The following is a 26,407-nucleotide window of genomic DNA, read 5'->3' as shown; positions in this document are numbered from 1 at the left end:
TTGACTGGGGCCGAGTGGTATGGAAGACTCTTCCCATCGTACAGGTCCCTTACGGAACCCTGACCTCACAAGGGAGCCGGCCACTCGATGCCGAGTTTGGCTGTGGCTCGCTTGCAAATGTCAAAGAGCCCAAATTTCAGGTGGGGGAGATTTGCAGCTCCTCCATCCTGGGGGACTGGAAACATGGGGATTTGAGATGGTGGAAGAGTGGTGTCTTCACCCTCCATCTCAGTTTCAAAGTCGAGGAGACCCACGAGATGAATCCCGCCATCGTCCTCGTCATCCCATAGCTCACCTTCCCTGGCACCAATTCGTCAGACAGTGAGGGGATGGAATCGACTCTAGTCAGTACTTTACAATGTTCTCAGGACTTGAGGTCATCGAGTGCTGCCTGAGCATGTTCCCTTCCCAGGCAATTGATGCATTGAAGGTGAAAATCCTTCACCGCAATCATAGAAACGCAAGCAAAAGAACTTGAGGGTTTGAGTGCCTGGCTAGGTTCGCCTTGGGATGGGGCAGCAGTAGCCATTGTACAGAGCAGGGCTTGCTGATATGAAGACGCCTGTTGTTACGCGGGAGCTTGCTAATTAGAAGCCTTGCGGCTAATGCTAGCTAGGGTGAGCACTGTGTGAACACTAAGCCGCGAGGCTAGTAATGCGTTAGCTAGCTAGCAGTTACCTCGTAGCTAGTACAGTGCTAGCTGAAGGGAACCGCGTTGGGGCAGTTCGCTTTTGGGTAGATATACTCCCACAACCGTAGAGCTGTGAGGCAATCAGTCGGTCTAATTAACACGAGTAAACGTAAGTGAAAATTAGATGAGAGAAGGGAGCTAACAATAGTACCATGTTGCAGGTAGTAATGATGGTGTGGTTAGCTAGCTTTCCAGCTAGCTAGCCAAGTTAGCTAAAGCCTTTCGGCAAGGATTAACCAACTCTCGATAGCTAGGAGTAGGAAATTCATTATACTTGAAGCAAAACTTTCCTTTCGGTCAGTACTCAACACTATCGACAGGAGCTGGAGTCCTACATTCCTTAGTGTCAACCTCGGGGCTCAACTCATTCGCCTCTCGACCTGTCTGTCTCCAACAGATGCTGTGATTGGTACTTCAGTTAGAGATTCCGCTAGAGTGAATCCCCATAAGTGTGATATCAAAACTATATATTTTAAATGGAACCTAGCAGTACTACTTAATTCTCTGGATTATTTGTCTCTCTGAAATGAAACCATCAAGTGATAGATTTCAAATAAATACATGTCTGCCATGCCATGATTAGATGGTGAAAAAAACACACCAATCTCTTTCATATGTTCTTTAAACAATAAAAGCAAATTTACCAACATTTCTGAAAATGGATTTATAGTTTTGGATTGAAACTCTTAATATGTATTATTAATTATGCTACAAGTAATGAATGAATAGCCTAAGGTCTAATGTCTTCATTTAGAATCCATACCAAGAAATCCCTCTTTACAATTTTGTAACAGCCCCTCCTGATAAAATAATGTTTATTTGGGTGAACTGTGGGTCCCTTTTACTATAGAATGTGAAAGACATACTGTACTTACTGCTTTCTTTCAGTGAGTTATACTCCCTGACAATGTTGAGTTGAAGGAACAAAATAACAGGCACAATTACAAACATATTTTAATCTAGTATTGGATGACTAAAACTACTTATATGACACAAAGTGTAAACAGTGATGGTGATAAACACCAACACTGGTGTTGTCACTGTCTTTTATCTTTATCACTGTTTACACTTTGTGTCGTATAAGTAGTTTTAGTCATCCAATACTAGATTAAAATATGTTTGTAATTATGCCTGCTATTTTGTTCCTTCAACTCAACACCCCTTGCCTGGACATGCTAGGAATGGAGGAATCCGGGTTTTTCACTCTTCTCCCGGTGGAGTCGTCTCTGGCTGACCACCTCAACCCCACATGCCATGTGGCTAGCGCCACCGGTAAACAGTGGTGTTAAGTACTTAAGTAAAAATAGTTTTAAGTACTACTTAAGTCGTTTTTTGGGTATCTGTACTTTACTTTACTATTTATATTTTTGACAACTTTTACTTTTACTCCACTACATTCCTAAAGAAAATATTGTACTTTTTACTCCATACATTTTCCCTGACACCTAAAAGTACTCGTTACATTTAGAATGCTCAAGCAGGACAGAATTATGGCACCTATCAATATAACGCTTTGTCATCCCTACTGCCTCTGATCTGGCGGACACACAAAACACAAATACTGTGTTTGTAAATGATGTCTGAGTGTTGGAGTGTGCCCCTGTCTGTCCGTAATCAAAAATAATACGAAAATTGTGCTGTCGGGTTTGCTTAATATAAGGAATTTGATGTATAGCATTTACTTTTACTGAAGTATGACAACAGAGTACTTTTTATACCACTGTCCTTAAGTACATTTAAAACCAGATACTTTTAGACTTTTACTCAAGTAGTATTTTACTAGGTAACTTTCACTTTTACTTTAGTCATTTTCTGTTAAGGTATCTTTACTTTTACTCAAGTATGACAATTTAGTACTTTTTCCACCACTGCCGATAATTCCCTCCCTGGAAAGACGAGGTGCTTTTCCGCCATTTTCCAGAAGATGTACAATACCGTATGGCAGAGGGTTGAGGACAGAAAGGGCAAGGTGAATTTCACACATGATTGCACAGTGAAGCTTATCATGTATTCACCATCTACTAAAATGGGAAGCTATCAATCACAGTGTTTATTTGCTAGATGTTACCATATATAGTCCGGCAGATAAGTATATAAAATGAAAATGTGTTTAGAATGTGGAAACCAGTGTCTAAAAGTGGAGGGGAGGACAATGATTGTGGTGGAAACTATAGGTACAATTTAATAAGTGGTGTAAAGGAAATACAAAAGTGGTTCTAGTTGGGTTCTTTTTACTGTGCATTTTACTGTATGTTGTCACTATCAATTGTTAATCAAGTACCTTATTCTTTTGCTCGCCTAGTCCCATCGCTGCATCGTCCACAAAGATTGGTTCCCACATTGAGTCATGAGCGTCAATATCCCTCTGTTTCATTCTCGCATACAGAGTATCGTCTCTCTGAACTACATTTCCCACCAACCACTGAAAGAATACAAAATCATTATAGTCACTTGGGTCAGCTGCTAGGAGAGGGAACACAAAATAGACAATTCTGTTTAATGTAACCATGGTCAGAGAGGCAGTTGCTGCAATTATCACATTTCACTGAAAAAAAAACCATACTTTTACTCACAATTTAGTACTACAGGAAACTACTATTCATCCCTTTATTTAAATGCAGTCCACAACATCCAAATCTCTATCCAATGCATGTTTTTTCTCTTATAAGTGTCAACCTGAAAACAGAACAGAGTCTGATACACCCTGTGTTCATTCAGTTAACCCACTTAACATGTAGTTAAGAGAAAAGCTTTTACAATACTTAATCACATTTTCAGGACATAGAAGCCCCGTTTATACCTGGCTTTAACATGTGTCCTTTATCTTGATCTTGTCCACATTCTGATTGTGCCCACATTTTTTTGACAGGTGTAGATGATTAAAAGATGCATTGTGATCGGATTGTGATCAGATCTTCCTGACCACCTCCGGAGGTAGTCAAGGATCCATTGTATCTGGATAACAATCAAGTCTAAACAGATCTGGATGGTCAAACCATTTAAATCATCATTATACCGGTCTCTAAAATAATTGACAGGTAGCACCACTGACCTATGGGATCAATAGCCTTAAAATAAATTAATACATATTATTATCAAATAATCTGCATATAGTGAGGGACCAGGAAATCTGGTCACATGTTATGCCATGTTCACCTAATAGTCGGAACTAGGAAACTCTGCAATTTCCGATTTGCTAACTGGTTGAACGCAGCACGTGCATAACTACAGCCTATTAGCAAGTCGGACATTTCCTAGTTCCGACTAGCACGTGAACGCTGCAATAGCACCAGGTATAAACAAGGCTTAAAACAGGTAAATGTAACAGGAAGACTACTCTTCACTTCATAAGCTCCACAGGCTCTCTTAGGGGCTTTAAATGTTTCTTGGCCTTTCATTCCATTTCATTTAGGCAAAAGAACACATTGAGAAATCACTCTCTCTGCCTGTGTTTCAGGTGGCAAAGAGCCTTATTTGGAATTAACACAGGACTGGCGTAGGCTTATTAAGGCTTGTTCTCCTTGACGGTAAGGCAGAGTAGCATTAATCTACCCCCCCATTTGAAGTGGTGACACTATTACCTTCCATGTCTTCACTACTTTTAGCTTCACAGTCAGTTCTTTCAATAATTAAATTCACTTTCATAAGGCGAAGAAGAAAAAGAGAAAACATCAGATTCATTCCAGATCATTCCACAGTAAAGCTCAAGAATCAGGTCATGCCACTGCTTTCATCTGAAATGGTCAGCTCTCAAATTAGTGTGCATGTGTGTTTGTGGGTTCACAGTGAAATCACAGTGAATTTATGAGAACAGACTGGACAGGAACAACTAATACAGCGATTCACGATACAGGACAGACTAAGCAGTCATATTTTTATAAAGTAAGCATTGTATGAAAACTAAGAATTTATCTAAATGTACACAAAGATGATTCACTACCTAGAGCATTTGGTTCTTTTCAAGCCTGTGATTACATACAGTAATTTGTATCATCTATCCAGTGGGCTACTCCTTAAAATACTGGGTATTCTATGAAGGTGAAAACCATGTACACTACCGGTCAAAAGTTTTAGAACACCTACTCATTCAAGGGTTTTTCTTTATTTTTACTATTTTCTACATTGTAGATAATAGTGAAGACAAATAGTGAAGACATCAAAACTATGAAATAACACACTGAGATTCTTCAAATAGCCACCCTTTGCCTTGATGACAGCTTTGCACACTCTTGGCATTCTCTCAACCAGCTTCACCTGGAATGCTTTTCCAACAGTCTTGAAGGAGTTCCCACATATGCTGAGCACTTGTTGGCTGCTTTTCCTTCACTCTGCGCTCCGACTCTTCCCAAGCCGTCTCAATTTGGTTGAGGTCGGGTGATTGTGGAGGCCAGGTTAACTGATGCAGCACTCCATCACTCTCCTTCTTTGTCAAATTTCCCTTACACAGCCTGGAGGTGTGTTGGGTCAAAGTTCTGTTGAAAAACAAATGATAGTCCCACTAAGCGCAAACCAGATGGGTTTAGCGTATCGCTGCAGAATGCTGTGGTAGCCATGCTGGTTAAGTGTGCCTTGAACTCTAAATAAATCACAGACAGTGTCACCAGCAAAGCACCCCCACACCATAACATCTCCTCCTCCGTGCTTTACGGTGAGAAATATATATGCAGAGATCATCCCGTTCACCCACACCGCATCTCACAAAGACACAGTGGTTGGAACCAAAAATCTCAAATTTGGACTCCAGACCAAAAGACACATTTCCACCGGTCTAATGTCTATTGCTCGTGTTTCTTGGCCCAAGCAAGTCTCTTCTTCTTATTGGTGTCCTTTAGTAGAGGTTTCTTTGCAGCAATTTGAACACGAAGGCCTGATTCACACAGTCTCCTCTGAGTAGTTGATGTTGAGATGTGTCTGTTACTTGAACTCTGTGAAGCATTTATTTGGGCTGCAAATTCTGAGGCTGGTAACTCTAATGAACTTATCCTCTGCAGCAGAGGTAACTCTGGGTCTTCCATTCCTGTTTATCAAGAGAGCCAGTTTCATCATATCGCTTGATGGTTTTTGCGACTGCATTTGAAGAAACTTTCAAAGTTCTTGAAATGTTCCGTATTGACCTTCATTTCTTAAAGTAATGATGGACTGTTGTTTCTCTCTGCTTATTTGAGCTGTTCTTGCCATAATATGGACTTAGTCTTTTACCAAACAGTGCTATCTTCTGTATACCCCCCTACCTTTTCACAACACAACTGATTGGCTGAAACGCATTACGAAGGAAAAAAATCCACAAATTAACTTTTAAGAAGGCACACCTGTTAATTGAAATACATTCCAGGTGACTACCTCATGAAGCTGGTTAAGAGAATGCCAATAGTGTGCAAAGCTGCCATATGTGTTATTTCATAGTTTTGATGTCTTCACTATTATTCTACAATGTAGAATATAGTAAAAATAAAGAAAAACCCTTGAATGAGTAGGTGTTCTAAAACTTTTGACCGGTAGTGTACAGTGCATGGTGTGTACTGTACCTTGTTTGGATCTATTCTCATTTTCTCGTTGTTGGCTACAGCTGCTTTCTCAGCCGCCCTCTTCTGGCGCTGGGGTCCCCTGCCGAAGAAGATGTAGTTGACCAAGGCATACTCCAGCAGGGCCAGGAAGACGAAGACGAAGCAGCCCATCAGGTACATGTCAATGGCCTTGACATAAGGGATTTTAGGAAGGGTCTCCCGCAGGTGAGTGTTGATGGTGGTCATGGTCAGCACAGTGGTGATTCCTGGGAAAATAAACCGCCCATCATCATCGCAGATCATCACTGGAGACCAATAGTCCACCTCATTAGCAGAGGACTCCCACAGAGAGAGAAACTTAAGCCTTAACCACAGATCTGAGGGATCAGATACATCAGGTTCGTTCTGCTTTTCATTTGACATTTGAATGTGCTAGCAAGCAGACTGCTGTGACTGACAAGGAATCTCCTGTTGGCTTTCACAACCATTTCTGTTTAATGACGACAGTCAAATGGGAGGTCAACTCACTGTTAATAAAAGGGGTCTTGGTGTTTTTCTACTTATATGGTGAAGCTAACTGATGTCATTCAATATGTTCTTGTTTCAACTCCTTTATTATCACAGATTAATTAGGCTTTTTTTCCCGTATTGACTCTGCATGCAATCTGTAAATGACTTCATAGTCCACCTCTGATTCTGGTCAATGACAAGTTGATAGAAGCTGTGCATTGCATCCATATACATTTGCAATGCACCAGCCACACCTATATTTGTTGTTAGTGCCTATAATGACTGAAAGCAGGACAGAGTCAAATGGTTCCTGAACTGGGGTCTGATCTGGGTTGACCAACCCCCTGTCCAGCCGCCTCCATTATCAAGCATTACTTATGGTTTTCATTAAATCCCATACATCCCTCCCCTCTCGGATAAATAAATGCAGGTCAGTCTCCAATCAAGGAGAGTGCTGCTCTTATCGAGGGAGCCAGCGATGGGGACAGGCGAGGGAGAATGGAGCTTTCTATATCCTATGTAGGCAGGCAGGCAGCACCGCAGACCTCATGAGCCAGACTTACGCAATGAAGGATGACAGCGAAAAATTATGACTTCCAAAATACAGGGAACCTAAAATGCAGAGGCACTCAAATCAGAGTGGAAACAAATCACTTCAGTCATCCATCACTCTACTTTAGGAAGCATCTCGAATGTTGTGTTCCGTAATGCTGCTGCATCATGCTTTTTCTCCCAAGCCATCTTACGAGTTCCAACCTGACTTTGCTATTTAGTTACTTTTTTCGTGTTTATCTTTACTTTTTGTGTAACAAGAATTCATACTATTGTCACACGACTGCCAAGCACTTTTGAATATCAGATTAACAGTTACTAACCTCGATTTCGACTTCAACTCTGACTGAGCTGTTCTTTTGTTCACACTGGACATTATTCCTTTGTTTCATGGAGTACCAAAATGCAGCAGACGTAGATGCGGTAGATGGGCTGGCATCCTGGTTAGACTGAGACGAAGAGAAAATCGACCAGCGCTCCCCTCCATTTTATTGTCCAAATGTCCAGTCACTCAAGAAAAAGATGGATGAGCTTCATTCGAGAGTCTCCTATAAGAGAGACTTAAAAAGCTGCAATATTATATGCCTCGCAGAAACTTGGATGGCCCAATCTATGAACATGGCACAATCGGACGACGGCAGCCTCGGGCAAGTCCAAAGGGGGAGGGGTGTGCCTTTTCATAAACAAGAACAGGATGTCTCAAGCATTTGCTCACCTGACATAGAATAACTCATGGTAAGCTGCATACCTTTTTTGTACCAAGAGAGTTCTCATCCATAATTATCATGGCTGTCTACATCCCTCCACAAGCTAACACCACTTTGGCACTCAATGAACTGTATGGGGCCATGAACAAACAAGAAAGCACACACCCAGAGGCTCAAACAGGAAGTACCAGTGATGTACTGAATACGGAAGAGATCCGATGAAGCAGATGCGAGGCTACAGGACTGTTTTGCTAGTACAGACTGGGATACATTCTGGGATTCATCTGATAGCATTGAGGAGTCACGGGCTTCATCAATAAGTGCATAGACGACGTCCTCCCCACAGTGACTATACATGTACGAAAGTATCCAAATCAAAAACCATGGATTACAGGCAATATCTGTTCTACCGCTTACAAGGAATGGGACACGGACATGGACGAATACAAAAAGCACGCTACAACCTCCAACGAGACATCAAGCATGCAAAATTACAATACAGGAGGAAGGTGGAATCCTATTACACCGGCTCCAACTCTCGTCGAATGTGGCAGGGCTTGCAGACGATTACAGATTATAAAGTGAAACCCAGTGAGATGCCCAGTGACGCAGAACTCCCAAACGAGCCAAATGCCTTCTATGCTCGCTTTGAGGAAAACAACACAGAGTCCTGTATGAAAGCCCCTGTTGTTCCAGATGTGATCTCGCTCTCCGTGGCAGATGTGAGTAAAACTTATAAACAGGTTATCACTCCCAAGGCCGCCGGGCCAGACAGAATACTAGGATGCATTCTAAGAACATGCGCAGACCAGCTGGCAAGTGTCTTCACTGACATTTAAATCCCTTTTTGTCCCAGTCTGTAACCCCAACATGTTTCAAGCTGACCACCATTGTCCCTGTTCCCAAGAACTCCAAGGTAACCTGTCTAAATGACTATCACCCTGTAGTACTCACATCTGTAATTATGAAGTGCTTTGAAAGGATAGTCATGACACACATCAACACCATCATACCAAACACGCTGGACCCACTCCATACCGCCCCAACAGATCCACAGATGATGCAATCTCAATTGCACTTCACACTGCCCTCTACCACCTGGACAAGAGTGGAATTAACTATGTGAGAATGTTGTTCATAGACTACAGATCAGCGTTCAATACCATAATCCCCCCCAAGATCATCACCAAGCTCAGAACCCTGGGACTGAACACCTCCCTCTGCAACTGAATCCTGGACTTCCTGACAGGCTGGCCCCCGGTGGTAAAGGTAGGCAACAACACCTCCGCCAAGCTGAACCTCAACATGGGGGCCCCTCAGGGGTGGGTGCTTAGTCCCCATCTTTACTCCCGGTTCACCCATGACCTTGTGGTTACGCACGACTCCAACACCCTCATCAAGTTTGCTGACGACACGATGGTGGTAGGCCTGATCACCGGCGGCGATGAGACAGCCTACAGGGAGGAGATCAGAGACTTGGCAGTGTGGTGTCAGGACAACAACCTCTCCCTCAACGGCAGTAAGACCAAGGAGCTGAATGTGAACTATAGGAGAAAGAGGGGAGAGTACGCCCTCATCCACATCGACAGGGCTGTAATGGAGCGGGTCGAGAGCTTCAAGTTGCTTGGCATCCACATCATTAAGAACTTAACATGGTCCAAACAGACACGCACAGTTGTGAAGAGGGCTCGACAGCGCCTCTTCCCCCTCAGGAGGTTGAAAAGATTTGGCATGGGCCCTCGGATTTAAAAAAGTTCTAAAGCTGCACAATCCAGAGCATCTTGACTGGCTGCATCACCGCTTGGTATGACAAGTTCACCGCCCTCGACAGCAAAGCACTACAGAGGGTGGTGCGGGCGGCCCAGTACATCACTGGGGCCGAGCTCCCGGCCATCCAGGACCTCTATATCAGGCGGTGTCATAGGAAGGCCTGAAAAATTTGCTAAAGACTTCAGCCACCCAAGCAATAGACTGTTCACTCTGCTACCGTCCGGCAAACGGTGCTGGAGCATCGGCTCTCTGACCAACAGGCTCCGAGAGCTTCTTCACCAAAGCCATAAGACTGCTAAATAGCCATAAGACTGCTAAATTGTTAATTAAATGGTTACCTGGACTATCTGCATTGACCCTATCTATGCACTATCTATACACACTCACAAGACTATATATATTCACTCACACACACACTACACTGATACTCTCACACAAAACCCACACACATTCACATACACTACACAAGCACACAAATATACACACACAATTTCACACTCATCATATGCTGCTACAACTCCGTTCTTTATTCTTACTCTTATTATTATCTATCCTGATGCCTAGTCACTTTACCCTGCCTTTATGTACATACAGTGCCTTCGGAAAGTATTCAGACCCCTTCCCTTTTTCCAAATGTTGTTACGTTACAGCCTTATTCTAAAAGATTAAAAAACAAAACATCCTCAACAATCTACACACAATATCCCATGATGACAAAGCGAAAACAGGTTTTTAGAAATTTCCGCACATTTATTAAAAATAAAAAACATAAATATCTTATTTACATTAGTATTCAGACCCTTTGCTATGAGAATCAAAATTGAGCTCAGGTGCATCCTGTTTTCATTGATCATCCTTAAGATGTTTCTAAAATTGATTGGAGTCCACCTGTGGTAAATTCAATTGATTGGAAATGATTTGGAAAGGCACACACCAGTTTATATAAGGTCCCACAGTTGACATTGCATGTCAGAGCAAAAACCAAGCCATGAGGTCGAAGGAATTGTCCGTAGAGCTCCGAGACAGGATTGTGTCGATGGCACAGATCTGCAGAAGGGTACCAAAACATTTCTGCAGCATTGAAGGTCCCCCCAAGAACACAGTGGCCTCCATCATTCTTAAGTAGAAGAAGTTTGGAAACACCGAGACTCTTCCTAGAGCTGGCCGCCTGGTCAAACTGAGCAATCGGGGGAGAAGGGCCTTGGTCAGGGAGGTGACCAAGAACCCAATGGTCACGCTTACAGAGCTCCAGAGTTCCTCTGTGGCGATGGGAGAACCTTCCAGAAGGACAACCATCTCTGCAGCACTCCATCAATCAGGCATTTATGGTAGAGTGGCCAGACGGAAGCCACTCCTCAGTAAAAGGCACATGACAGCCCGCTTGGAGTTTGGCACCTAAAGACTCTCAGACCATGAGAAACAAGTTTCTCTGGTCTGATGAAACCAATATTTAATTCTTTGGCCTGAATGCCAAGCGTCACGTCTGGAGGAAACCTGGCACCATCCCTATGGTGAAGCATGGTGGTGGCAGCATCATGCTGTGGGGATGTTTTTCAGTGGCAGAGACTGGGAGACTAGTCAGGATCGAGGGAAATATCATCCTTGATGAAAACCTGCTCCAGGACCTCAGACTCGGGCGAAGGTTCACCTTCCAACAGGACAATGACCCTAAGCACACAGCCAAGACAACACAGGAGTGGCTTCGGGACAAGTCTCTAAATGTCCTTGAGTGGCCCAGCCAGAACCCGATAGAACATCTCTGGAGAGAACCGGAAATAGCTGTGCAGCAACGCTCCCCATCGAACCTGACATAGCTTGAGAGGATCTGCAGAGATAAATGGGAGAAACTCCCCAAATATTTTACATTTACATTTTAGTCATTTAGCAGACGCTCTTATCCAGAGCGACTTACATGAGCAATTAGGGTTAAGTGCCTTGCTTAAGGGCACATCGACAGACTTTTCACCTAGTCGGCTCGGGGATTAGAACCAGCGATCTTTCGGTTACTGGCACAACGCTCTTACCCACTAAGCTACCTGCCGCCAATACAGGTGTGTCAAGCTTGTAGCATCATACCGAAGAAGACTCGATGCTGTAATCGCTGCCAAAGGTGCTTCAACAAAGTACTGAGTAAAGGGTCTGAATACTTATGTAAATGTGATATTTCCATTTTCTATTTTTAATACATTTCTAAAAACCTGTTTTTGCATTGTCATTATGGGGTATTCTGTATAGATTGATGAGGAAAAAAACAATTTAATCTTTTTAGAATACATTTGTAGCGTAACAAACTGTATCTACCTCAAATACCTCGTGCCTCTGCACATTGATCTGGTACTGGTACTCCCTGTATATAGCTCCATTCTTGTATATTTTGTTCCTTTTGTGTTACTATTTGTATGTTAATTTAAATTATTTTACTCTGCATCGTGGCACATTTTTTAATTTTTTATTGGATTTGAAAAAGTTAAAGTAAAACATAAATGTGGACAAATCTTTTAGATCCTCCCTGTCCTTCATGTGAACTCAACAAAATATGTTTTGGCAATACAAGGTGAAACTATTAGAGATTAGATTCAAAACCACTATAGATCTTTGTGAAAAGAAACAGCATACCATTATGTTAGTATGTAGTATGATGTAGTGTTAGGGCTCTTTTCTATCCATAGCTCTGAAGATCTGCTTTATAGCGCAATTGACAATTAAAGGCAAGTTCCCATGGTCGCGGAGACTGTATTCATGGTAAATGCTGCATATGTTAGCTCAATCAGAAATTCCCGTTTAAAAAAAATTGCGGATCTTCCGTGATACATCCACGATACGGATTGAATCCAGCCCTTACACTATGGATTCCCAGTAGCTAAACCATGCCTCAGGCTTGTGCTTTGGCTAATGTTGTCGTGAGCTTAGTCACTGGTCACATGAAAAAAATCCATGACACACAAGTCCCTACCCAAAGCCACTCTGGCAGCGGAGGCGTCATAGTTGATCCAGAAGGAGACCCAGGAGAGGATTGTGATCAGGATAGAGGGCATGTAGGTCTGCAGGATGAAATAGCCGATGTTCCTCTTTAGCTTGAAGCTGAGGGAGAGTCGGGGGTAGGATCCTATAGGGAGAGTAGACATTGTCAACGTAAGATGACACAAGACTAACATACATACAAGTGGTGTGTAAGACACTGCTATTTTCCTCTGTCCTCTCATCCGGATCAGTTTCTATTGACTTTACCTTGCTTTATGCTTGCCTCCTGAGGCTATGTCTACAGTATATAGGTCTAACATCCTTTGCCTGACAAAGGCTGCCTGAAGGGTTCCACTCCCTGTTGTCCTCTCCAATATCTCTGATGGGGAAACACTCAGCAGAAAAAATCCTGGTTCTGGTTTTAACTCTGTGGCATCAGCATTCTCTTGCACTATCAGTTATGCCTATATCTATATGTATGGCGAGAGGGGTTCTTTGCCTGCCTAGGAGAGCCCTCTATTTTTGCTTATCTAGGCTTTCTTTGAAATAAACCCAGCAGGCCATTGTATGGCAGCATTACATGTATGGCAGCATATTTTTGTGTCCTTGGGGATTGGGTTGTATTTTAGTTAGGTTGTATTATTCTATTACAATGGCAGGCGAGGGAGGACCGTTAGAGCTGACATCAAGAAGGACCCACGGTATAAGGAGCTGAGGAAAAGCTAAACAGCAGGTGCAGGAGGAGTAGGAGAAGAAAGGTGAATATATGACAGAGTGGGCATAAAAACACCTCCAGCACACATCTCCAGTGAGTAGTTCACAGTTAGTTTTCGTGAGTTTAGTGTGCAGCCCACGGCAATTAGAGATGCAGGAAGGGTTTCCTCAACGACTAATGAAACAGTGGGGTTGTTACGGTTACAGAGGGGAGGTGTCGCAATCTTGTTAATAGAGGGCATTTTTCTGTCCTTACCACAACATAGGGGGTTGTATTGGATAAATGCCAACCATTTCTGCTGATGTGTGCTTCTCCATGTGACCTGAGGGTCAGTCCTTACTAGTCTCAGCGGGCTGCAGTAGAAAATGGGAATCCCCCATCCTCAATGCCTAAGCAGTGCAGTCACAGCCCATAGAGATACGGATGAGCTATAACTACTGTACATTCTCTATGCATCAGAAAACGTCGGGTTTACCAGTTAAAGGGGACACATGAACTCTGTAATTGTTTGACGCACTCTGTGTCATTATATTGATCCAATTCAATAAAGTAGTTTCCCCGACCCTCTATATACAATACCATTGTACTCCTGCCTGCTTGCATGACAAATTCATGAATATGAAAATGTAAGATTATGAATAAATCATTCCATCAAACCATTTATTTTTTAAATAACACATGAGCATGCTCCATTTCTGAGGGGCCTGTGCCAGTTCGGCTGAAGCGGGAACGTCCCACATCTGTTCCGGCACCACCACGGAGTCTCCCCTCCACCTCTCTCTCTGGACCCTCCATCACTCCTCCCCCTTCATAGGAGCCTCACTCTCCTCCCACCTCCCCCTACAGTGAGGGAAAAAAGTATTTGATCCCCTGCTGATTTTGTACGTTTGCCCACTGACAAAGAAATTATCAGTCTATAATTTTAATGGTAGGTTTATTTGAACAGTGAGAGACAGAATAACAACAAATAAATCCAGAAAAACGTATGTCAAAAATGTTATAAATTGATTTGCATTTTAATGAGGGAAATAAGTATTTGACCCCCTCTCAATCAGAAAGATTTATGGCTCCCTGGTATCTTTTATACAGGTAACAAGCTGAGATTAGGAGCACACTCTTACAGGGAGTGCTCCTAATCTCAGCTTGTTACCTGTATAAAAGACACCTGTCCACAGAAGCAATCAATCAATCAGATTCCAAACTCTCCACCAATGCCAAGACCAAAGAGCTGTCCAAGGATGTCAGGGACAAGATTGTAGACCTACACAAGGCTGGAATGGGCTACAAAACCATCACCAAGCAGCTTGGTGAGAAGGTGACAACAGTTGGTGAACTGTCAATCTCCCTCGGCCTGGGGCTCCATGCAAGATCTCACCTCGTGGAGCTGCAATGATAATGAGAATGATGAGGAATCAGCCCAGAACTACACGGGAGGATCTTGTCAATGATCTCAAGGCAGCTGGGACCATAGTCACCAAGAAAACAATTGGTAACACACTACGCCGTGAAGGACTGAAATCCTGCAGCGCCCGCAAGGTCCCCCTGCTCAAGAAAGCACATACACAGGGCCGTCTGAAGTTTGACAATGAACATCTGAATGATTCAGAGGAGAACTGGGTGAAAGTGTTGTGGTCAGATGAGACCAAAATTGAGCTCTTTGGCATCAACTCAACTCGCCGTGTTTGGAGGAGGAGGAATGCTGCCTATGACCCCAAGAACACCATCCCCACGTCAAACATGGAGGTGGAAACATTATGCTTTGGGGGTGTTTTTCTGCTAAGGGGACAGGACAACTTCACCGCATCAAAGGGACGATGGACGGGGCCATGTGCCGTCAAATCTTGGGTGAGAACCTCCTTCCCTCAGCCAGGGCATTGAAAATGGGTCGTGGATGGGTATTCCAGCATGACAATGACCCAAAACACACGGCCAAGGCAACAAAGGAGTGGCTCAAGAAGAAGCACATTAAGGTCCTGGAGTGGCCTAGCCAGTCTCCAGACCTTAATCCCATAGAAAATCTGTGGAGGGAGCTGAAGGTTTGAGCTGCCAAACGTCAGCCTCGAAACCTTAATGACTTGGAGAAGATCTGCAAAGAGGAGTGGAACAAAATCCCTCCTGAGATGTGTGCAAACCTGGTGGCCAACTACAAGAAACGTCTGACCTCTGTGATTGCCAACAAGGGTTTTGCCACCAAGTGCTAAGTCATGTTTTGCAGAGGGGTCAAATACTTATTTCCCTCATTAAAATGCAAATCAATTCATTTTTGACATACGTTTTTCTGGATTTTTTGTTGTTGTTATTCTGTCTCTCACTGTTCAAATAAACCTACCGTTAAAATTATAGACTGATCATTTCTTTGTCAGTGGGCAAACGTACAAAATCAGCAGGTGATCAAATACTTTTTTCCCTCACTGTATGTGCCAAATGTCCTAGAAACAGAATGCATATGCCAGCCTGTCAGAGGAGATCCAATGTCAAAGCTACATGCAATCAGGGGAGATCTGGTAAGACAAGGTTTATTGTATATTTGTCAACAACAGCTGTTGCACAATATCTAAGGAAGTCTCGAGGTTTTGCTCGCCTGAGGTAGAGTATCTCATGATAAGCTGTAGACCACACTATCTACCAAGAGAGTTTTCATCTATATTCTTCGTAGCTATCTATTTACCACCACAAACCGATGCTGGCACTAAGACCGCACTCAATTAACTGTATACGGCCATAAGGAAACAGGAAAACACTCATCCAGAGGCGGCGCTCCTAGAGGTCAGGGACTTTAATGCAGGGAAACCTCATCAGTTTTACCTCATTTCTATCAGCATATTAAATGTGCAACCAGAGGGAAAAAAACTCTACACCACCTTTACTCCACACACAGAGATGCGTACAAAGCTCTCCCTCGCCCTCCATTTGGCAAATCTGACCATAATTCTATCCTCCTGATTCCTGCTTACAAGCACAAACTAAAGCAAGAAGCACCAGTGACTCGGTCAATAAAAAAGTAGTCAGATGAAGCAAATGCTAAGCTACAGGACTGTTTTAATAGCACAGACTGGAATATGTTCCGGGATTCTTCCGATGGCATTGAGGAGTACACCACATCAGTCATTGGCTTCATCAATAAGTGCATCGATGACGTCGTCCCCACAGCGACTGTACGTACATACCCCAACCAGAAGCCATGGATTACAGGCAACATCCGCACTGAGCTAAAGGGTAGAGCTACCGCTTTCAAGGAATGGAACTCTAACCCAGAAGCTTAGAAGAAATCCCGCTACGCCCTTCGACGAACCATCAAACAGACAAACCGTCAATACAGGACTAAGATCGAATCGTACTACACTGGCTCCGACGCTCGTCGGATGTGGCAGGGCTTGCAAACTATTACAGACTACAAAGGGAAGCACAGCTGCGAGCTGCCCAGTGACACGAGCCTACCAGACGAGCTAAATTACTTCTATGCTCGCTTCGAGGCAAGTAACACTGAAACATGCATAAGAGCATCAGCTGTTCCGGACGACTGTGTGATCACGCTCTCCGTAGCCAACGTGAGTAAGACCTTTAAACAGGTCAACATTCACAAGGACGCAGGGCCAGACGGATTACCAGGACGTGTACTCCGAACATGTGCTGACCTACTGGCAAGTGTTTTCACTGACGTTTTCAACAACTCCCTGTCTGATACCAACATGTTTCAAGCAGAACACCATAGTCCCTGTGCCCAATAACACTAAGGTAGCCTGCCTAAATGACTATCGACCCGTAGCACTCACGTCTGTAGCCATGAAGTGCTTTGAAAGGCTGGTCATGGCTCACATCAACACCATTATCCCAGAAACCCTAGACCCACTCCAATTTGCATACCGGCCCAACACATCCAGAGATGATGCAATCTCTATTGCGCTCCACACTGCCCCTTTCACACCTGGACAAAAGGAACACCTATGTGAGAATGCTATTCATTGACTACAGATCAGCGTTCAACACCATAGTGCCCTCAAAGCTCATCACTAAGCTAAGGACCCTGGGACTAATCACCTCACTCTGCAACTGGATCCTGGACTTGCTGACGGGCCGCCCCCAGGTGGTAAGGGTAGGTAACAACACATCCGCCACGCTGATCCTTAACACGGGGGCCCCTCCTGTACTCCCTGCTCACTCATGACCTCATGGCCAGTCACGACTCCAACACCATCATTAAGTTTGCCGATGACACAACAGTGGTAGGCCTGATCACTGACAACGACTCGACAGCCTATAGGGAGGAGGTCAGAGACCTGGCCGTGTGGTGCCAGGACAACAACCTCTCCCTCAACGTGATCAAGACAAAGGAGATGATTGTGGACTACAGGAAAAAGAAGAGGACTGAGCACGCCCCCATTCTCATCGACGGGGCTGTAGTGGAGCAGGTTGAGAGCTTCAAGTTCCTTGGTGTCCACATCACCAACAAACTAACATGGTCTAAGCACAACAATACAGTCGTGAAGAGGGCACGACAAAACCTATTCCCCCTAAGGAGACTGAAAAGATTTGGCATGGGTCCCCAGATCCTCAAAAGGTTCTACAGCTGCACCATTGAGAGCATCCTGACTGGTTGCATCACTGCCTGGTATGGCAAATGCTCGGCCTTCGACTGCAAGGCACTACAGAGGGTAGTGCGTACGGCCCAGTACATCACTGGGGCCAAGCTTCCTGCCGGAGCGCCAAGTCTAGGTCCAAGAGGCTTCTAAACAGCTTCTACCCCCAAGCCATAAGACTCCTGAACATCTAATCAAATGGCTACTCAGACTATTTGCATTGCCCCCCCTTTACGCTGCTGCTACTCTCTGTTTATTATCTATGCATAGTCACTTCAATAACTCTACCTACATGTACATATTACCTCAATTACCGCGACTAACCGGTACCCCTGCACATTGACTCGGTACCGGTACCCTGTGTATATAGCCTCGCTATTGTTATTTTTACTGCTGCTCTTTAAGTATTTCTTACTTTTATTTGTATCTGTACCTAGCTATAGGGATACGTTAATGAGAGAAGCTTCATTAGGGGCATTTGGGGCATAAGACATCACCTGTAGAGAAGACAACATTCTTGGAGATGAGTTTGTGGTCCACAATGGAGAACTGGGGGAGTTCTATTCTCTCCACCCCCGTCACAGCATTGTCACCTCCTCGCCAGTAGAACTCTATGTCATCAGTGGTGTACCCATCTGAGGAAGGGAGAGAGACAGGGCATTTTATGAAGAATATAGAAGGAAACTGCAAGTCAAAAATGTAATTCATGTGTATGTGTCTCGAAGATTATTAATTCAACATTAACACTTGTAGGCACACAATCATCAATAAGGCATACAAATAATGTGTTGATTGAATCATTACCATTGTAAATACTATATTGTAAACCTAAGATGTATGCCACGAATACACTCCCCTATGTATTTATTTGGACAGTGAAGATAAACATTTAATTTGGCTCTATACGCTAGTATTTTGGATTTAGATCACATTTCTTTATATGAGGTGGCGGTACAGAATAACACCTTTTATTTGGGGGTATTTTCATACATATCTGTTTTACCGTTTAGAAATGAAAGAATGTATCTCGTACCCCCATTTGAAGGTGTCATAAGTATTTGGCTAAATTCACTTATAAAGTATTACATTTAGTCAAACGTTTACTATTTGGACCCATTTTCCGAGCACAAAGTGACTACATCAGGTGTGTGACTCTACAAACTTGTTAGATGCATTTGCAGTTAATTTTGGTTTATGTTGTGCCCAATAGAAACTAATGGTAAGTAATATATCAGTGTCATTTTGGAGTCACTTTTATTGAAAATACGAATAGAACATGTTTCTGAACACGTCTACATTAATGTGGATGCTACCATGATTATGGATAATAAATATCATACCCCCCCAAAAAAGCTAACCTCCCCTGTTATTGGTAATGGTGAGAGGTTAACATGTCTTGGGGACATGAACTTTGTGCATCTGTAACTTTCTCACTCATCATTACTCATGATTCATTTATGATTATCCATAATCATGGTAGCATTCACATTAATGTAGAAGTATTCAGAAACATATTATATTCTTATTTACAATAAAAGTGACTCCAAGTTTACTCAGCTTCCTATTTCGCAACAAAGCCTCCTTCACTCATGCTGCCAAACATGCCCTCGTAAAACTGACTATCCTACTGATCCTTGACTTCGGCGATGTCATTTACAAAATAGCCTCCAACACTCTACTCAGCAAATTGGATGTAGTCTATCACAGTGCCATCCGTTTTGTCACTAAAGCCCCATATACTACCCACCATTGTGACCTGTACGCTCTCGTTGGCTGGCCCTCACTACATATACGTCGCCAAACCCACTGGCTCCAGGTCATCTATAAATCACTGCTAGGCAAATCCCTACCTTATCTTAGCTCATTGGTCAATATAGCAACACCCACCCGTAGTCTGCGCTCCAGCAGGTATATCTCACTGGCCATCCCCAAAGCCAACACCTCCTTTGGCCGCCATTCCTTCCAGTTCTCTGCTGCCAATGACTGGAATGAACTGCAAAAATCTCTGAAGCTGGAGACTCTTACTCCCTCACTAACTTTAAGCATCAGTTGTCAGAGCAGCTTACCGATCACTGCACCTGTACACAGCCCATCTGTACTTAGCCAATCCAACTACCTCATCCCCATACTGTTATTTATTTTGCTCATTTGCACCCCAGTATCTCTATTTGCACATCATCTTCGCACATCTATCACGCCTGTGTTAATAATACATTTTAATTATTTTGCACTATGGCCTATTTATTGCCTTACCTCCATAACTTACTACATTTGCACACACTGTATATAGATTTTCTATTGTGTTATTGACTGTACGTTTTGTTTACCCCATGTGTAACTCTGTGTTGTTGTTGTTTTTACCCCACTGCTTTGCTTTATCAATCAATCAATCAATCAATTTTATTTTATATAGCCCTTCTTACATCAGCTAATATCTCGAAGTGCTGTACAGAAACCCAGCCTAAAACCCCAAACAGCTAGTAATGCAGGTGTAGAAGCACGGTGGCTAGGAAAAACTCCCTAGAAAGGCGAAAGCCTAGGAAGAAACCTAGAGAGGAACCAGGCTATGAGGGGTGGCCAGTCCTCTTCTGGCTGTGCCGGGTGGAGATTATAACAGAACCATGCCAAGATGTTCAAAAATGTTAATAAGTGACAAGCATGGTCAAATAATAATCAGGAATAAATCTCAGTTGGCTTTTCATAGCCGATCATTAAGAGTTGAAAACAGCAGGTCTGGGACAGGTAGGGGTTCCATAACCGCAGGCAGAACAGTTGAAACTGGAATAGCAGCAAGGCCAGGCGGACTGGGGACAGCAAGGAGTCACCACGGCCGGTAGTCCCGACGTATGGTCCTAGGGCTCAGGTCTCTCAGTTGGCTTTTCATAGCCGATCATTAAAGAGTTGAAAACAGCAGGTCTGGGACAGGTAGGGGTTTCGTGAGCCGCAGGCAGAACAGTTGAAACTGGAATAGCAGCAAGGCCAGGCGGACTGGGGACAGCAAGGTGTCATCATGCCCGGTAGTCCTGACGTATGGTCCTAGGGCTCAGGTTCTCAGAGAGAAAGAGAGAACGAGAGAATTAGAGAGAGCATACTTAAATTCACACAGGACACTGGATAAGACAGGAGAAGTACTCCAGGTATAACCAACTAACCCCAGCCCCCGACACATAAACTACTGCAGCATAAATACTGGAGGCTGAGACAGGAGCGGTCCGGAGACACTGTGGCCCCATCCGAAGAAACCCCGGACAGGGCCAAACAGGAAGGATATAACCCCACCCACTCCGCCAAAGCACAGCCCCCGCACCACTAGAGGGATATCCCCAACCACCAACTTACAATCCTGAGACAAGGCCGAGTATAGCCCACAGAGGTCTCCACCACAGCACAAACCAAGGGGGGGCGCCAACCCAGACAGGAAGATCACGTCAGTAACTCAACCCACTCAAGTGACGCACCCCTCCCAGGGACGGCATGAAAGAGCACCAGCAAGCCAGTGACTCAGCCCCTGCAACAGGGTTAGAGGCAGAGAACCCCAGTGGAGAGGGGAACCGGCCCGGCAGAGACAGCAAGGGCTGTTCGTTGCTCCAGCCTTTCCGTTCACCTTCACACTCCTGGGCCAGACTACACTCAATCATATGACCTACTGAAGAGATAAGTCTTCAGTAAAGACTTAAAGGTTGAGACCGAGTCTGCATCTCTCACATGGGTAGGCAGACTGTTCCATAAAAATGGAGATCTATAGGAGAAAGCCCTGCCTCCCGCTGTTTGCTTAGAAATTCTAGGGACAATTAGGAGGCCTCGTCTTGTGACCGTAGCGTACGTATTGGTATGTACGGCAGGACCAACTCGGAAAGATAGGTAGGAGCAAGCCCATGTAACGCTTTATAGGTTAACAGTAAAACCTTGAAATCAGCCCTTGCCTTAACAGGAAGCCAGTGTAGGGAAGCTAGCACTGGAGTAATATGATCAAATTTCTTGGTTCTAGTCAGGATTCTAGCAGCCGTATTTAGCACTAACTGAAGTTTATTTAGTGCTTTATCCGGGTAGCCGGAAAATAGAGCATTGCAGTAGTCTAACCTAGAAGTAACAAATGCATGGATTAATTTTTCTGCATCATTTTTGGACAGAAAATTTCTGATTTTTGCAATGTTACGTAGATGGAAAAAAGCTGTCCTTGAAACAGTCTTGATATGTTCGTCAAAAGAGAGATCAGGGTCAAGAGTAACACCGAGGTCCTTCACAGTTTTATTTGAGACGACTTTACAACCATCTAGATGAATTGTCAGATTTAACAGAAGATCTCTTTGTTTCTTGGGACCTAGAACAAGCATCTCTGTTTTGTCCGAGTTTAAAAGTAAAAAGTTTTCAGCCATCCACTTCCTTATGTCTGAAACACAGGCTTCTAGCGAGGGCAATTTTGGGGCTTCACCATGTTTCATTGAAATGTACAGCTGTGTGTCATCCGCATAGCAGTGAACGTTAACATTATGTTTTCGAATAACATCCCCAAGAGGTAAAATATATAGTGAAAACAATAGTGGTCCTAAAACGGAACCTTGAGGAACACCGAAATGTACAGTTGATTTGTCGGAGGACAGACCATTCACAGAGACAAACTGATATCTTTCCGACAGGTAGGATCTAAACCAGGCCAGAACTTGTCCGTGTAGACCAATTTGGGTTTCCAGTCTCTCCAAAAGAATGTGGTGATCGATGGTGTCAAAGGCAGCACTAAGGTCTAGTAGCACGAGGACAGATGCAGAGCCTCGGTCTGACGCCATTAAAAGGTCATTTACCACCTTCACAAGTGCAGTCTCAGTGCTATGATGGGGTCTAAAACCAGACTGAAGCATTTCGTATACATTGTTTGTCTTCAGAAAGGCAGTGAGTTGCTGCGCAACAGCTTTTTCTAAAATGTTTGAGAGGAATGGAAGATTCGATATAGGCCGATAGTTTTTTATATTTTCCGGGTCAAGGTTTGGCTTTTTCAAGAGAGGCTTTATCACTGCCACTTTTAGTGAGTTTGGTACACATCCGGTGGATAGAGAGCTGTTTATTATGTTCAACATAGGAGGGCCAAGCACAGGAAGCAGCTCCTTCAGCAGTTTAGTAGGAATAGGATCCAGTATGCAGCTTGAAGGTTTAGAGGCCATGATTATTTTCATCATTGTGTCAAGAGATATAGTACTAAAACACTTAAGTGTCTCTCCCGATCCCAGGCCCTCGCAGAGCTGTGCAGATCCAGGACAGCTAAGCCCTGGAGGAATACGCAGATTCAAAGAGGAGTCCGTAATTTGCTTTCTAATGGTCATGATCTTTTCCTCAAAGAAGTTCATGAATTTATCACTGCTGAAGTGAAAGCCATCCTCTCTTGGGGAATGCTGCTTTTTAGTTAGCTTTGCAACAGTATCAACAGTATCAGTACCAGGTCGCAGTTGTAAATGAGAACTTGTTCTCAACTGGCTTACCTGGTTAAATAAAGGTGAAAAATAAAAATATATATATAAAAAAGAAGCTGTCCAAATAAAACAACCAGAATACAAAGTCAACTTACTACTACTGACCACAATGAGAAACAATAAATAGAATAGAGTAAAAATATTCATATAAAACAATGTTGTTTTACAGTGAAAAGAAAAACAGAAACAGTGCTCGCTCAACTAAAACTAGTACAGACACGAAGAGCCAGACAGTGCACTGCCGGCTATAAATGATTGAGCAACATCTTATAGAATCCTGGAGAAAGAAGTGATTTTCCATCAGACCATGAAACTGGGCCTTGCATAATCCACTGCCTGCCTGCCTGGGCCAATGCAGTTGTCAAGTCGGCTGACTCCAGGGCACTGTCTGTGCATGCATTGTAACAGAGAGGCAAGAGACAGGGTGAGTGATGTAGGATTCTGCACCACTCGAACACAAACAAATCACAGGGTTGTTTTTCTCTTTTCTCTCCCCTTATTAGAGTTACGTCAAAAGTGTTTCCTCCTCATAATGTCTGGTAATGAAAATGTGTGTCAGTGTGTGTGTATGTGTGTGACTGTGTGTCTGTGTGCCTGCCATGTGTGTGTATGTTTGCGTGCCTGTATCTATGAACATGTATATGTAGAGTTGAAGTCAGAAGTTTACATACACTTAGGTTGGAGTCATTAAAACTTGTTTTTCAACCACTCCACACATTTCTTGTTAACAAACTATAGTTTTGGCAAGTCGGTTAGGACATCTACTTTGTGCATGACACAAGTCATTTTTCCAACAATTGTTTCCAGACAGATTATTTCACTTATAATTCACTGTATCACAATTCCAGTGGGTCAGAAGTTTACATACACTAAATTGACTGTGCCTTTAAACAGCTTGGAAAATTCCAGAAAATGATGTCATGGCTTTAGAAGCTTCTGATAGGACTAATTGACATAATTTGAGTCAATTGGAGGTGTCCTGTGGATGTATTTCAAGGCCTACCTTCAAACTCAGTGCCTCTTTGCTTGACATCATGGGAAAATCAAAATAAATCAGCCTAGATCTCAGAAGAAAAATTGTAGACCTCCACAAGTCTGGTTCATCCTTGGGAGCAATTTCCAAATGCCTGAAGGTACCACGTTCATCTGTACAAACAATAGTACACAAGTATAAACACCATGGGATCAAGCAGCCGTCATACCGCTCAGGAAGGAGACGCGTTCTATCTCCTAGAGATGAACGTACTTTGGTGAGAAAAGTGCAAATCAATCCCAGAACAACAGCAAAGGACATTGTGAAGATGCTGGAGGAAACCGGTACAAAAGTATCTATATCCACAGTAAAATGAGTCCTATATATATATAACCTGAAAGGCCGCTCAACAAGGAAGAAGCCACTGCTCCAAAACCGCCATAAAAAAGCCAGACTATGGTTTGCAACTGCACTGCTCTGATGAAAAAAAATAGAACTGTTTGGCCATTATGACCATTGTTATGTTTGGAGGAAAAGGTGGTAGCTTGCAAGCCGAAGAACACCATCCTAACCTTGAAGCACGGGGGTGGCAGCATCATGCTGTGGGGGTGCTTTGCTGTAGGAGGGACTGGTGCACTTCACAAAATAGATGGCATCATGAGCAAGGAAAATTATGTGGATATATTGAAGCAACATCTAAAGACATCAGTCAGGAAGTTAAAGCTTGGTCACAAATGGGTCTTCCAAATGGACAATGACCCCAAGTATTCTTCCAAAGTTGTGGCAAAATGGCTTAAGGACAACAAAGTCAAGGTATTGGAGCGGCCATCACAAAGCCCTGACCTCAATCCTATAGGAAATTTGTGGGCAGAACGGAAGAAGCGTGTGCGAGCAAGGAGGCCTACAAACCTGACTCAGTTACACCACCTCTGTCTGGAGGAATGGGCCAAAATTCACCCAACTTATTGTGGGAACTTGTGGAAGGCTAACCGAAACGTTTGACCCAAGTTAAAGAATTTAAAGGCAATGCTACCAAATACTAATTGAGTGTATGTAAACGTCTGACCCACTGGGAATGTGATTTAAGAAATGAAAGCTGAAATAAATAATTCTCTCTACTATTGTTCTGACATTTCATATTCTTAAAATAAAGTGGTGATCCTAACTGACCTAAGACAGGGAATTTTTACTAGGATTAAATGTCAGGAATTGTGAAAAACTGAGTTTAAATGTATTTGGCTAAGGTGTATGTTAACTTCCGACTTCAACTGTATGTGTGAGAGTGTGGTGTGTGTGGTGTGAGCGAGCGGGTAGACCGCGGGGCTGACTGATCTTTGACAGGATTATTCAGGAACTCTCCCACTGCCTCATTGATTAGTCCCATGCAGGCATTCCCTCTCTCTTCCTCCTCTCTCCTCTCCTCCCTCGGCTTGCTCCTTATAATTACTACTGGTGACCTATTTAGATGCTACAAATAATTAAGTCACTCTCTCTGCAACTGGTTTTATCATATTATGTTCAGACTGTGTTTTAATTTCTGGATCATCCTAAACAAAAAAAATGGATTGGTGCTCATATCCCACAATGTGTGAGCTTTAAAACGACAGATTACTACACGATGGTATGGGTTTAATTGGAAACATGTGGGATAGGCTATTCCTAAGAGGCTGTTAAGAGCTATTTGCATTTAGGACATATCATTTCGTTATGTAATAAAGCATACACAAGTGAACACGTAGTATGAAATCAAAGTTAATTTGCAATAACCAATGCGATATTATCATAGAGCCTACACGATAAACATCCTTTCATCCCTTGCTATAGAGATGTCTAGATCTGGCCGTTGCTTGGTTGGTTGGGCTTATCTGACCCACCTAACTCCATTGTTTCTATGTCATTGAGCCTGACTTTGCTAATTATATTTTGCCTCTATTTGCTGTCATAGCTCTTACATCACTGCATTTGGCTTGGATGGATCCCAATTC

At 43.4% G+C, this 26,407-nt stretch overlaps 1 protein-coding gene across 1 annotated transcript in view; it reads right to left on the bottom strand.

Annotated features, from left to right (window-relative positions):
- Window positions 1–26,407, bottom strand: part of LOC121574021 (gamma-aminobutyric acid receptor subunit beta-2) — an 88,560-nt gene that overhangs the window by 4,705 nt on the left and 57,448 nt on the right. The window contains exons 6-9 of the mRNA XM_041886534.2: window positions 18,485–18,622; window positions 12,688–12,840; window positions 6,217–6,461; window positions 2,973–3,113 (exon numbers count right to left, since the gene is read on the bottom strand). Of these exons, the coding sequence (XP_041742468.1) occupies window positions 2,973–3,113; window positions 6,217–6,461; window positions 12,688–12,840; window positions 18,485–18,622 (677 nt within the window). The remainder of the gene's footprint in view (window positions 1–2,972; window positions 3,114–6,216; window positions 6,462–12,687; window positions 12,841–18,484; window positions 18,623–26,407) is intronic.

This window comes from Coregonus clupeaformis, chromosome 9 (genome assembly GCF_020615455.1).
Source record: "Coregonus clupeaformis isolate EN_2021a chromosome 9, ASM2061545v1, whole genome shotgun sequence".
Lineage (NCBI taxonomy): Eukaryota > Metazoa > Chordata > Actinopteri > Salmoniformes > Salmonidae > Coregonus > Coregonus clupeaformis.
The sequence above is the reverse complement of the archived record's forward strand: the minus strand, read 5'-3'. Positions and strand labels throughout refer to the sequence as shown.